General features: G+C 34.9%; 2 protein-coding genes across 2 annotated transcripts; both read left to right on the top strand.

The window, feature by feature from the left end:
- Nucleotides 1-1,872: 1,872 nt before the first annotated feature.
- Nucleotides 1,873-5,990, top strand: LOC115963321 (nucleolar protein 56-like). The gene is made up of 8 exons (XM_031082288.1): nt 1,873-2,226; nt 3,077-3,291; nt 3,419-3,576; nt 3,797-3,984; nt 4,108-4,360; nt 4,575-4,723; nt 4,826-4,960; nt 5,389-5,990. The coding sequence occupies exons 1-8, from the start codon at nt 2,022-2,024 to the stop codon at nt 5,715-5,717; spliced, it is 1,632 nt and encodes a 543-aa protein (XP_030938148.1). The 5' UTR covers nt 1,873-2,021; the 3' UTR covers nt 5,718-5,990.
- Nucleotides 5,991-7,694: 1,704 nt separating this feature from the next.
- On the top strand, nt 7,695-11,468 carry LOC115963322 (adenylate kinase 4). Its single transcript, XM_031082289.1, has 6 exons — nt 7,695-7,913; nt 9,333-9,478; nt 9,665-9,784; nt 9,917-10,084; nt 10,380-10,469; nt 11,090-11,468. Exons 1-6 carry the CDS (start codon nt 7,796-7,798, stop codon nt 11,186-11,188), a joined length of 741 nt encoding a protein of 246 aa, XP_030938149.1. The 5' UTR covers nt 7,695-7,795; the 3' UTR covers nt 11,189-11,468.
- Nucleotides 11,469-15,048: the final 3,580 nt, after the last annotated feature.

Consider the following 15,048-nt stretch of genomic DNA (forward strand, 5'->3'; position numbering starts at 1 on the left):
AATCCACCATGGATTGGGCGTGAGGATGCATGCCTTGTGGTCCAAAGGAAGGTCCCCCAACCTGATACTCTTTGGAGTTATGGTAAACAGATGTTTCCAAGTCTGCTTCAGCTCCTCCTCGAACCACCCTGGTGTTTCCGTTGGTGCCGCTCTTATCTGAGCTATGGACTCCTTTGGAATAGCTACCACTCGGTTCTTATACCAAATCGCCCACCCTAATCTTGGCAGTGGTGTTAGCCCTATCAAAAATCTCTCCATTTTCAATTTGGTTTTCACTCCCCAACTCTCTAGATAGAAGTAACAAGCCACTTTGACCCTCGGCACTATTAGGAAGCCGTTTATGGCTTTTTGAACTTTTTGAGTTTCTAATACCCAAACTCTCACTCCCTTTACCTTTATTTTTTGTTAATGCTTTCCTTTTGTTTCCAGAGATTTGCCTCGGGTACTGCTGAGAACTAGCACTTGCATTTCCAAGGCAGTCCTCCATCACACAATCTTTCCGCATCTCAAGATCACTTTGCATGTTTAGGCCTGCCACTACACGTGCTATATCACGTCTTGAATCAGCCGAATCACTGTGACTTGACTTAGTGGGATCTTCACTTGCTTTCACATGTGCTGAAGCTTGAGAAAAGTCCAAATTGCCCTTGAATACAAACGGAGTAGGTGCAGAAGTCTTGGCTGGCCCATTAGCCTTTCCCAACCTACCCAAATTCTTTTTCTTCCTCGTGACAACCATCCAAGGGCCATAGTTCAAATCGGCCTGAACTCCCCCACTAGCCTCGTTAGTTTTTAACGAAGCTCCAACTTCACCATCTCTATTTGGCTCCTTAACTTTCAAGCCACAGCTATCTTGCTTATGACCGAGCTTACCGCAACAAAAACAGAGAGATGAAATTCCTTCATAAAGCACTTTCTGAACTAATTTTCCCACTCAGATAGAACTAATCAATGGTTTCTCTAAATCTATCTGAACACAAAGTCTTGCATAACCTGCTCTTGTCTCCGAAGCTGTGTAGGAATTGATGCGTAAAACCGGTCCAATAACACTTCCTATTTCACGCAGCACAGAGGCATCATAGAATTCAATTGGTAGCTCAGGTAACCTCACCCAAACTGCCACCGACGTGAGTTTAGCCTCAGAAGCAATGAAGTAAGGCTCCCATGGTTTGATTGCAAGAAAATATTCCCTAATAAACCATGGACCTCCCTTAAGAACGTTGTCATAATCATCATTATTGCTGAATCGGACCAGAAAGAAACCTTTGCCCAAGGTCACACAGTCCACCTTTGCCGTCGGTTTCCACATCACATTGAGCTTGAAGGTAAGGTAGTGAAAGCCAACGGACCTGCCATACACCTTCACGATCAAGGCTCTCGACCAAGGTGCTCTAATACGAGCTTTTGTTTCTTTGGATAGTTTAACCTCAGCCATACCCTCTATTAAAGGCTCCATCTCAGCCTCCGATTCATAATCTTCTTCCCAGTCTTTACTGAATTTAAACGCCTGCTCATACGCTCCAGGGATGTCTCCCACGAGACTGTCTTTGTAACTTACTAACTTCCTAGGTTGCAAGAAGCTTCTTGCACCATTATTTTCTCTAAACTTTTTAAAATTACGTTGAAATTCATCCTCTTCTTCGCTTGAATGTTGGGCTGGTGCAGAAAACTCTACATCCATCGTACTCTGTTTTTTACTAGCTTTAGTAGACCTTGGCATGTTTATACACACACACACACACACACACACACACACACACACAACTGGTTTAAAATTATTTTTTTATTTTTTTGCTTGAACCCGATTTAGTCTGACCCGATCCATGTCTAAAACACTATATAAGCAAATATCTCTTTTATTATATATATAAAAAAGGGTAATTCCTCGTCATATATATATAAACCCTAAACACAGATTTCAGACCACGATAAAAATCTTAAACCCTAGCCCAATTTTTCTCTCTTTAACCCGCCGATTCTCACAGTAGAGAGATAGAGAGAGAGAAAAGGGTTTTAGATCAATGGCGTTGTTTCTTCTATACGAGTCAGCTTCTGGGTACGCATTATTGCACGCCCATGGCCTCGATGAAATTGGGCAGAACACTGAGGCGGTTCGGAACTCCATAACTGACCTGAACCGGTTCGGAAAGGTCGTCCAGCTCACTGCTTTTCACCCATTCGAGTCTGCCCTCGATGCTCTCAATCAGTGTAACGCTGTGTCAGAAGGTGAGCTCTCTAAGATGTCAAAAAAGCTTCAATCTTTGGTTATTTTTGGTGAAAATGGTTTCTGGGTTTGCTTTGGATGTGTGGTGTTTTGGTGGTTTGTATGTGTTTTTGGTGATGATAGCTTTAATGGGTCAGTGTTGGATTTCATGAATGGACTGAATGCTACTTCTTTGCATGATTTTATTTATTTATTATTTATTTATTTTATCTTATTCTGTGTTTGGTTGATGAAAAAATTGAGGAAAAGAAACATGGAAAAGTTGAGTGTCTATTTGCTATTGGGTTAAAAAAAATGAAACATTATGGTATTTGAAATTTGGGTTCTTTTTGTACATTTTTTAGCTACCAAGCAGGCTTGTATAGTTCATGCTTAGCTTTATGTGTTGTAACGATTCTAGTTGTTATGTAAGCTATAAGTACTTTGCCTTTTCTAGGTTTCTTTTGTGCTTCAAAGTCCAGTAATTGGTTTCTGATTTTGGGAACTGTGGGGGTACTATTTTTCTGTGTCTTGTCCCTGGCTTTGTTAATTATTCTAGGCTTTGGATAGTTGGGTTCTGATGGAGCCATTCCGAGCTTCCTTTGCAAATGGTTAAATTTTAAGTTTCAAGTTTTTGGTTGTTGAGCATTCTTTGAAAGTTATTAGATTGATATTAGGGATTAGTCTTGTAGAATATGAGAAACTCAAATTGAGTGTTTATGTTATAATTAACTGGGACTTCCTGTTTTCAGAGAGTTGAATACAACTAAAAGCTGCAGGTTTAAAACTTATTGTCAACAATGTGTTTTCTGGGCAGTTATTTTCTGATTAAAGTGATGGGTTCCTCGCTTAATAGGTTTTTTGGGGTTTCAGGGCTAATGACTGATGAGTTGAGGAGCTTTTTGGAGCTTAATCTCCCGAAAGTCAAGGCAGACAAGAAGCCAAAATTCAAATTAGGATTAGTTGATACTAAGATTGGGTCACATATCCATGAAGTGACTAAAATTCCTTGTGAAAGTGGTGATTTTGTTCATGAGCTGCTTCGTGGTGTGCGACTACATTTCAGTAAGTTCTTAAAGGACCTAAAGGTTAGCATTCTTTCTTTGGTCTCTTTCTGCTTTTAATTTTATGTGTCCAATTTTGTTGTTATCCTAGATATGAACTTGTTTTTCTTCTGATTGACTTCTTTCTCCTCTTTTTTCTTCAATTCTATAGCCTGGAGACTTAGAAAAGGCCCAACTTGGTCTGGGGCACAGTTACAGCAGAGCCAAAGTCAAGTTCAATGTTAACCGAGTTGACAATATGGTGATTCAAGCAATCTTCCTTCTTGATACTCTTGATAAGGATGTCAACTCCTTTTCCATGAGAGTCAGGCATGTTCTTGTTCTACACAAACATTTTATGTTCTTGAAACTGGCATCTTTGTTGTCCATAAAAGTATACAGGCTTGTTATCCTAATAGTCCTCTTGGGAGACCTCTTGTTTATTATGCTGATTCATGAGCATTATACCCATGTCGCATCAATTAAATGTGGAAATTGAATATTTTAGATAATTCATCTAACTATCATCTGGTTTATCACTGCTATGCAGAGAATGGTACTCGTGGCATTTTCCTGAGTTGGTGAAGATTGTCAATGACAACTATCTTTATGCAAAAGCTGCAAAATATATAGAGGATAAGTCAAAGTTGACTGAAGACAAAATCCCAGGCTTGACAGATATACTTGGAGATGAGGATAAGGCCAAGGAGATTTTAGAAGCTGCCAAGGCTTCCATGGGTAGGAATTGATAAGGCGGAGGAAATTGTAGAAAAATATAAATCTCATTTATATTACTGATCCTTTTAGTATTCTCTATTCACTTGGTTTTACTTGGTTTTTCTTTTTTGTCTTTCTCTGCAGGGCAGGATTTGTCCCCAATTGACTTGATTAATGTCCAGCAATTTGCACAGAGGGTAATGGACCTGTCCGAGTATAGGAGGAAGCTTTATGATTATCTAGTCACAAAAATGAGTGATATTGCACCCAATTTGGCCTCTTTAATTGGTGAAGTAGTTGCTGCTCGCTTGATTTCTCATGCTGGTAGTCTTACAAATTTGGCCAAGTGCCCTTCGTCTACCCTTCAGATCCTTGGAGCAGAGAAGGCACTCTTCAGGTTTTAAACTGATCGATATTCTCTTATTTTGGTAGAATTGCTTTTGGATCTTATAAAGCTGGACATGTATTGAAACTATTCATTTCTTTCTGCTAATTTGAACTTCTATTCTTGAAACATATTGGGGTTGTATTCTTTTGGCTGAAAAAACTATTTCCAATGACAAATTTCTCTCAATCGTATTTAAGCCCTCATATTTCCTTGTTCTCTTTAGGGCATTGAAAACCAAGGGAAACACACCCAAGTATGGTCTGATATTCCATTCATCTTTTATTGGTCGGGCATCTGCAAAGAACAAAGGCCGAATGGCTCGTTATCTTGCAAACAAGTGTTCTATTGCATCACGAATTGATTGCTTTGCAGGTACTTTTAACCTTCTTGACACAGCAATCAATCCGGACACTTCTCAAGCATTACTGCTTTTGCCCCTCATTATTGATTTTGTTACCTTGCCTTATTATGCAGAGAATGGATCTACTGTTTTTGGGGAGAAACTTCGTGAACAAGTTGAGGAGCGACTTGACTTTTATGACAATGGAGTTGCACCTCGTAAAAATATTGATGTGATGAAAGCTGCAATTGAAATTAATCAAAACAAAGGTGTGCATGGAAGAGAAGATAATATTAGTTATTTTCTTTTAACATTATTTCACATATATGAACACCTGGTCTTTGTTGCATGAGATACTTAGATTCGATTTGGATATGTGGCATGATGCTTTCACTTGCATTGTGCTCATTGGACATGGACCAGGACTTTTGGTTCCAAACTTGACTCTGTTGCATAAGAAATTTGTATTGTTTGGGAATTGGGCATGATTCTTTCACTTGCATTGTGGTATGATAAAACATGACATGACCCAGCATTCTATCCAGATGGACCAGGAATTGGTTTCCACACCTTCAGCTTTTGGCCATTATTCTGTGGGAGCTGCTAGTTTCAGTAAATTAGATCCTTGCATTTTTACACGAGTTATTGGTTCTCCCTGATGGTTCCACTTGTGACTGTCTGTAATTGCCTTTTGTAGACACAGAGATGGAAACGGAAGAAGTTCCAACAGAAGCTTCAGGAAAGAAAAGCAAGAAAAAGAAATCAAAAGCTGCAGCTGCAGAGAATGGTGAGGCTATGGACGAGGATAAAGAAGCTTTGGAAGATTCTAAATCAGAAAAGAAGAAGAAAAAGGAGAAACGAAAGATGGAGCAACAGGATAAAGATGTGAAGAACTCAGATGAGCAGGACGGAACAGCTAAGAAGAAGAAAAAGAAGAGCAAGGCTGAAGATGGAGAGGACCTGCAGTCTGCCAGTGAAATTAAAAAGAAGAAGAAAAAGAAGTCAAAAAATGAAGATGATGAGTGAATCAGGGATAAAAGTCCAGTGAGATATCTTTGTTAAATTGTAGAAATGGGTCACTTTCCTGTCTGAATTATGGATTGATATTAGGCATTTAAAAACTTTCCAGATGCAGCACTCTATTTTGATCCAATTTTGTGTTTGACATCAGTATCTTCTGTTTTTTGTTTTTAAGATTTTAGTATGGCACTATGACTATGGTAGGAAGTAGGAACCTATTTATATCGAGTAATCAATTCAAATTGAAGTAATTCATGGGTTCCTTTAACATTGTTATCATATTACAAGTAATTTCATGTATGAAATGCTCCATGTATATGAATATCTTTGCGTTGTGTTTCTTCAATTACTCTTAATCTTGATTATACTAGTTGAATCGGAATACATTTGAATTGTGATGGGAGCTTACAATCGATTTTATTGTCAAAGATAGAGTTGAGAGTTTATTTTATTTCTTGTATGGAACTAATGGACTCCTTGTCAAAGAAAGGTGGCTATAGTGGGTGGTTGTTGTAGACCATCATTAGTGAGTTGAAATGAATAGAAGTCAGAAATCAACTTATCAAAAAAGAAGAAGTCAGAAATCAATGCCTTGGGTGGCTATAATATTGAACAAAATAAATCTTCTACGCTTCTACCACAAAAAAAGCCAAAATAAGTGAATAACTTTGAAGGGGAATACTTCTGTATAAGCTCTAATTTCCTATCAAACTTCGTTTTTGCCACTTTCATGAAACTTCAAACATTCGGACTAATATCTCAAAAAACCTTTCAATAAAGCGTTTTTCTTTATTTTTCTTCTCCATTTGACTCATGACTCATCACCTAAATAACACACCCAAAATCTTTTAAGCAAATCAGCTAATCAACTTTGTGCTCGAATCAATAAAATTTTCATTTCTTTCCTCTTTTTCTCTCTCTGTTTTTCTTCTAAATATTTCTAGTCCAATCGCACCAAACTATTGAGAACCTCTTTAAGTCAATCAAGATATAAAGATAATTTAACCCCAAAAAAAAAAGATATAAAGATAAAGCACATGGTGGTAACTAGAAGAACAATTTTCAGCATTTAAACAGCATTACACGTATTTTCATACACTTTTTCCCCCACACTTATTTCTAAAAAAATACAACATTATTAGAACAATATTACCAAACACCCCCTATAGGTTTGGGTTGCCATTAAATAGTCAAGTGACAAAAGCATAATTGAAAGTGATTTGGTTGAGGTTAATATTTGAGTTTGAAATTAAAGAGTATTCACATCAACTCGTGTAATTTTGTGTCTATTTTAAGATAAAAATCTATTTTTCAATTTTACATACTCATTATTCAAAACACTTCATATTTAGATGATCTATTTTACACTACATCTTATTAAAATATCAAATTTTCTTAATTGTTTTTCTTTTTTTATATATTACATATAACAACTAATATTTGCTCTTTTTTTTTTAACCTCGGGATACATAAAAAAAAAAAGAATTAAAAATTAAATGCAAAATGAATAATGTTAAATAAATTTACAATTTAGATGATTTCTTTAACAAATTTGTAAATTTACACAATTATATACTCACTAATTTAGGTCTTTTTTAGGCAAAAAAGAGTAAATTTTACACATTTTTGCATTATACACCCATTAATATAAGTACTTTTTAAGTATTGGGTTGCATTAGTTCTTCATGACTAACTTACTATTATTTATCATTTTTATTAATTTAAACTAAAAGCTATAAAAGTGGTATTAGTAGTATACACAAAGTGATATTATTCTAACAAATCATAAAACCTAAAAGGTTGTGAATTTATTATTATTATTATTTTAAAATTGGGTTCAAAAGATAGCATTTGTATTTATCCAAAAAATAAAATAAAAAAATGTAGGGGACACACATAGCATTTCAAAGCAAATCAAAGGGCAAAACAGTAATTCCAAAATTAAAAAAAAACACACACACACAACCTGGTGAGACATCTGCCTGAGTTAGAAGTATTGGAAGGTCCGAAACCAAGCAAACAACGTTACTCTCTCTCTAAAACCTCAGGTCCTAGTCCTAGAGAGAGAAAAACCCTAACCCTAAATGGCGACCGGTGCTGCTTCAGCGAACTTGGAAGATGTTCCCTCCCTTGATCTTATGTCCGAGCTTCTCCGCCGCATGAAGTGCTCCTCCAAACCCGACAAGCGCCTCATTCTTATTGGTACTGTTCATGTATATGTATATTTCTCTGTTGAATTTTGGTTTTTAATGTTGAAATCCTTTCAGATCCGATAATACAATGTGTTTGTGGTGATAAAGTTTGATGCTTTTTAAGGTTTTTTTACTGTGATTCATGGGTTTATTGTTTGGAGGTTTATGTTTTTTTGGGTTTTTTTTTTGGTTCCTGAGAAAATGTAGGATATCAAGTTTTAATTTTTACTAAATTTAGCTGAAAATAAAAAAGACCCAAAAAACAAGTAAATTTTAAAAAAAATATATTTTATTGTTTTGGATCTGAAATATATGCTATATGGTTTGTTTAGAATACAATTATGAATTTGCATTGTTTTACTACAAAACTGTTAGTCTGTTACAAACTTGATGTGTCAAGTTTTGACTTTTAACTCCCAAACAAAAAAGTAATTAGTAAATTTATTTGTTACGTTGTTTATGTGTCACCAATCACATTCATTCTCATGTTAATTTGTAAGTTTTTTGTAGTACCTTTAGCACTTTCCTTTGCATTTTATTTCATGGTCATTTTGTTGCTATTGGGAAACCACTGTAATTTGGATTTCCTTATTCTATAGGATTTTACTATTTTACTTCTTAGAATCTTAAAAAGAAAAAGAAGAAAAAAAGAAAAAAAGAAAAGAAAAGAAAAAAGAGAGAACTTTTAGTATAATGCACTTTGCAAACATTGAGTATAAATGGTGGGGTGGAGGGGAAACTTTAGGTAGCTGACAATATTTTATGACATGATTGGCAATATTGTTCAGGATGTAGGCGTCTGTCTGTGGTATTTTTCCCTTGTTGCTTTCATTAATAATAAATGCATTGCTGAGATTTTTAAGCAAAATTAAACTTCAATCATGTTCCTTTCTTATCTTCGGTTTTTCACTGAATTGGATGTTTAACTTATGATATTTGATATTATTGGTGAATACATCGTCAACCATCTGTTTAGATCTGGATACATTTTTGAAAAAAGAATATTGAATACAAGGGATTGTGAGGTGTGAAAAAAAAATCTTAGATCAAGTAGGAAATAGATGCTAGAAAGAAACTTTATACTGTAAGTGGCAATTCCCAGTTTCCACTGTTTGGTTTAATTGGTTAAGTATGTATCGTGTTCCCCCAGGTACTTGGCAGATATTCGAACTTTGTTTTTAGTCTCTTTGCATGGGTTGAAGTGACAGAAACTGAGGTAGGAGGTAGCAAAAGAGAAAAAAACTGAGTTTGAGGCTTTTCTAGCTTTGGCTCTTAGAACTGTCAATATGTCATAATGCATTTTTTTTTGTAAACACTTTGAACATTAGTTTGGACTTTATAATTGTTGTCTAATTTCTGACGACTTGCCATGTTGAAGATTAATTTGGCACAGGTTTCATATTTAATCATGCAAAATTGTGTGATGCAGGCCCACCTGGATCAGGAAAGGGTACCCAGTCACCAATAATTAAGGATGAATACTGCTTGTGCCACTTGGCTACTGGTGATATGTTAAGAGCCGCTGTTGCTGCTAAAACCCCTCTTGGTGTTAAGGCTAAAGAGGCTATGGATAAGGTAGATCTCTGTTTATATGTATTTATATATTTTTTTCTTGAAGATTTGTTCTGTCTCCATCTTAGTTCAAGGATTTATGCAGCCGAAGCAAATTAGTTGGGTTAAGTCTAATTGATTTGATTTGAGTAGCTTCTTAGTTCTTGTTGTAGATTATTGCTAAGAAGGGGTTCTATAATTATTTTGCAGGGAGAACTTGTTTCTGATGACTTAGTTGTGGGCATTATAGATGAAGCTCTTCAGAAGCCTTCATGCCAGAAAGGTTTCATTCTTGATGGATTTCCAAGGACTGTGGTCCAAGCACAGAAGGTATTACATTGTGTAGCATCCAGACGTTGTCATATTGATATAATTTTTCATTTCCTTGATTTTGTTCTTTGCAAATATGTTTGTGTATACTTATGCATCCAACCATACTTTTGTTTTTTCTTCTTTCTACAGCTTGATGAGATGCTGGAAAAGAAGGGAGCCAAAGTTGATAAGGTGCTCAACTTTGCAGTTGATGATTTGATCTTGGAGGAGAGAATTACTGGTCGCTGGATACACCCAGCCAGTGGTAGATCCTATCACACAAAATTTGCACCTCCCAAAGTTCCTGGTGTTGATGATGTAAGGCTGTTTCCTTTTCAATTCAAAATTTTATTGATGCCTTTAGGATTTAGGAAACATTTCACATCAAAGGAGCTTTCATCAGAGATGTGCGCATAAAATATTAGTGGTAAAAGTTATGTTGCAGTAAATGCGTATATATATTAGTCATTGGTATGTTAATCTGGTTTAGATGGCAATGTTCATTTTACTAGGCTTACTATTGATCCTCTGTGTGAGTTCCATCACTGTATATTAATGTAATATGATCTTTTTTATTGGTGAATAACTTGCTCTTCCTATGTTTTTTGTTAAGGTTACTGGAGAGCCTTTGATTCAGCGCAAGGATGATACTGCAGCTGTTCTCAAATCAAGGCTGGAGGCCTTTCACAAGCAAACTGAACCGGTATTCTTTCTCTTTGCCTTTCCTACTGTCCTTTGAATTTGATTGCTTAAGTTCATATGAATAGAAAATATAAACTATAATTTCTTTGAATTAAATTTCAGTGATCTGCACTCTTTTCAGAACATATCCTTTTGAAATACTCCTAATTGAAGTTTGACCTGGATTTTAATTTTTGGCTCCCTTTCACTGCAATTTCTCTATTAAAAATTGTCATAAGTTGTGTTTGGTACAAAACACTTGTGGTCAATATATTTATTATAAAGTGTGGACTTTGTTGGAGTGGTACTACATATGTTATACTGTCAGGTGCTGTTGGGAGGTTGTCACTAGAGAGGAAGAGTTGGGGCTTTGATCAAAGATTTCTGGGCAAGGATTGACCAACTTGTCTAAACCTTAATTATGAACTGTTATATAATTTATGGGTTGATAACTTGAATTCTTTTATTCATTTAAAAAAAAAAGTGGAGGAAAAAGGGTTTTTTTTTTTTTTTTTGGGGGGGGGGGGGTGGTTATTGGATAACTCATTAGCTCATACTAAAACTTCTTCTTGTACCATTAATCTGACTCTTTAAGTACTTTTATTAGGAAGTATAATGGCGTTATTCATGTTTGGAATGCAGGTTATTGATTATTATTCCAAGAAGAGTATTGTTGCTAATCTCCATGCTGAAAAACCTCCCAAAGAGGTCACAGCTGAGGTTCAGAAGGTGCTGTCTTAGTAAAAACAGCTCCCTCCATCTTACTTATAATTGATCGCGTTCCTTGGGAACGCTAGTATTTGTCCCTTTGTATTTTGATATACTGTTGAATTTTCTGACTAGTTGCATCACTTATTGATTTTCCAAACTGCTAATGACGGCTGCTGTCAACTTTTTGAGGTTTAATTGAGTTACCTATACATAATATAAAAGCGTGAAACTGCACGCTGGTGCTACACATTTTTTTGCTTTGTTGAAAATCTTGCCCTTTTGTGATGTTGTATGTTCATTTAATTGTCTATGGTATTAGTATTTTCCTGACAGGTGTCCTATGTATGATTTTGTTCTTTGTACTTTTTCCTTAAAAAATACAAACACCACCTGTTAGGCAGAAAAAAGTGGTATGTGCTATTGTGTTAGTTTTTGTGCTTACATGTTACATAGCCTTCACTCCAAGGTGAAATTGCAGGGTATGACCACAGTTACTTGTCAAAAGAAAAAAGAAAAAGAAAAAAGAAAAGAATATGTGATGACTGACCTAACTAGACTGTTGAGGATCCAGAGATTACCCCAGAATTTTGGGAACAAGACTTGGTTGTTATTGTTGTTGTAGCTGTGGGTGGATCCTGATGGGGGGAGTCATGTAGAGTTCATTTTGAATTGAAATGGAACTGTACAACGTTTGATACGGAAAATGCGTCTACCAAAGGGTTCATGTTAGTTACCTGGTCACTATTCATGTTAATCACTGAGAGATGCAAATGGTATTACACAAATGGTATTATGAATGATTGGAAAATGAAGAAACTGAAAACTGATGGGTATATAAAGCTCAGCAGCCGGCGTATTTTGTAGGGTAGTTATCTTGCCTTGCTTTGAACAAGGAGGTGCCAAAAAGGCATATGAACCCCAGCATTGGTGGAACATCAAATAATGCATTGGAAAATTGTGTAAAAGTATATTTAAAAAACTAGTTAAGAAACTATGTTATATTCTATGCTCAAATAATCACTTCCAACTCTCAATATGATTGAGCTCTGTACGTAGTTCTGATAGAAAGAACAGACCGAAGCCACACAGCTCTAGCCATAGGGTAATAGAGAAAGAGGTGTGACGAATTTTCACTACTTTCATTACACATGGGGCACACATTTATATATGAGTGACAGAGATGCCTTTACTGCTAAGATTTGAGAGCACAAGAAGGCAGTCTTGAAGAAGTCTCCATATAAAACTAAGAATTTTCAAAGGGAGTTTGACTTTACTGATTAGAGACCAAATTTGTTTTGGAAAATTAAGATGTCTCATCTGTTGTAAATTGCTTTCCTGATGACACAGTAGCTCATAAGCTTTTTTTCACTTGATACTCTCCCGAGCTAGAGTACAATTCCACAATAACCTATCCTTTCCACCCGCCGTTCTAGGCTATGTTGCATGACAGGGGTACAGCAATTTTTGAAAAATAAGAGTATGACAATTAGTTAATATATTTAGATATATTTTTAGACAAATATGTTTATTTTAGGATTTAAATTAAGTAATAACAGCAAATAAGTACAATAATACCAGAAAAATGTTGTCTAAAGTACAATTTTTGTTCCATTACTAAACCCATAAGATAGATAAAACCCAAAAAAAAAAAAAAACTAAACCCAGAGCACTCATAAGGAGAAAACATAAAACCAAAAAAAGAAAAAGAAAAAACCTATAAAATACGTAAATAACATGTGTAAATAAGTAAACCCAAAGCATAACACGTGTGTAGTAAGAGGAGTACTACGTCCACAACATTTTTACAACAAATCATTAATGATAAGTTGTTATTTGTTGTAATTTGAATTTATTACTTGAATTACTTTTTTGCCCACCCATAATAATTCACCACTTAGAATTTATTGTGAAAATGTTATGAAAATGTCATGGACATAACATTTCTCTATAAGTAAAGCCAAACTATTAAAAAAAATACTGAGGAAAAAAGAGTTGAAGGACCAAAAGATAGAGAACTCAAAACCTGCACAGAGAGAAATGGCAGAAGAAGAGAGAAGGAGGTTTGTGGTCGCTGAAGGCCAGAGGGGGTTGCTGTTGATCTACTTTGAGAAGGCACGCCGCATAGATCAGATCAGAGAGAGAAATGGTAGAGGGAGAGAGAACGAGCTTTAGGGTCACAGGAAGGTAGAGGGGTTTGGTTGTCGCTGAGAAGACACACCACACAGATCAGATTAGAGAATTGAGGGAAAGAGAGAGGCGATGGTCCAAATCATGTTCTCTCTCTCTTATTATTATTTTTATTTTTATAAAGTTTTGCTGTGATTAGGATGTTTCAGCGTGTCACGACTATGTCGACGACGTACCTAGATTATTTTTAAAAAAAAAAAAAAAAAAAAAAAAAAGAGGATACGCCTCGGATATGAATTTTAGGTGTGTCTTACCAGTACTCATGTCAGACATGAGTACTTGGCCAAAATCGCCGTGTCCGAATAACATAGGTTTTAGGTAAGGCAATTTGAAAGATTTCCTCACAAGCAACTTGTTCATATAGATTCCTTACCAGGTTGGGCTGCCAACAATTGGATATATGAATTTTTTTTGTGATTGATAGGTATATCTTTTCTAGAACCTACTAAACATTTACCTTGATGTGGGATAGGGTTATTCTGACATAGAATGTTTCTCCCAGTCCAAGAGTGATAAAGACTCTTTATTAAAGAGTACCACTACCATATTTCTATGAGTTCTGAAAAATTACTCTCTATAACTCTGAAAAACATTTAATTCCAAAATAAAATTATTACAATCAATATATATATTATTTTTTTAAACCTAAATTGTATAACAACAATTTAGGTTTTAAAAATGGACATTTATAAAAAGTTTTGTCTTAAATAAGTTTGCTTTTTATAAAAGTAAATTGTTTATAAAAAACAAATTTAGGTTAACAATAATTGACCGCTTAGCTTACAAAATATATATTTCATTATATCAATTATATAATTTTGAGTTTAAGACTAATAATAATAAGTTCCATATACTTTTTTTTTTTAATTTATCAATTAAAAAAAAACTGTTGAAATTTTCTGCGCATCATGTGGGTTTACTGCTAATTATAAATTCAACTAAATAATTCATTAGTCAGTGAAAACACATAATTGAATTTAATTGAAAATCTATGTCACAACATTTAAGAAATTATTATACAAAAATTATGCATTTTAAAAATATAGGTATTAAAATTAAATATTTTAAAATCTAATAATGACTTTTAAATAAATGTCAAAAATCGAACTCCCAGGCCCCAATTATCTAATTTAACCCTGTTGGCTTCGGTTGGTGCACGGGGGTTATGTGTACGGTCCAGGTAAGCAGATAAATTTCAAAATTTGTTTTTGGAGGCTAAGTTAGTGAACTTGTCCAAGGATCAAAGATTTGTCAGGGTAAGACAACGTTGATAATTATGTCCACATTTGGTTTGATAATCAGATTTTGGATTTGTGAAATTCACACATAGTTTGTTTTTTGAATCCTTTGGGAATTGTTTATTCTTCCTCAAATATCATCATGTGGCTTTCTACAAATAAATAGTGAAAAAAATGATAAGGCAATTACAATTTTCGACCAAACTAATTTGAAGGAATCTCATCTAACCCATTATATGGTAATTTATAGAACCATTCATGTGTATTTTTAATCACATAACCAATTTAATGAGTCATGTCACATATAACTTGTTTAGATAACGTACGTAAATGGCTTTATAAATCTTCATGTAGTGAATTGGAAGAATATTTTCTCCAAATCAATTTGGAGATAAACTTATTCCAAATTAATGCAACTAGTGAATTAATTAATCAAAATCCGTAGATCAAATAATAGTTTAACAT

The sequence above is a fragment of the Quercus lobata genome, chromosome 10 (genome assembly GCF_001633185.2).
Source record: "Quercus lobata isolate SW786 chromosome 10, ValleyOak3.0 Primary Assembly, whole genome shotgun sequence".
NCBI lineage: Eukaryota > Viridiplantae > Streptophyta > Magnoliopsida > Fagales > Fagaceae > Quercus > Quercus lobata.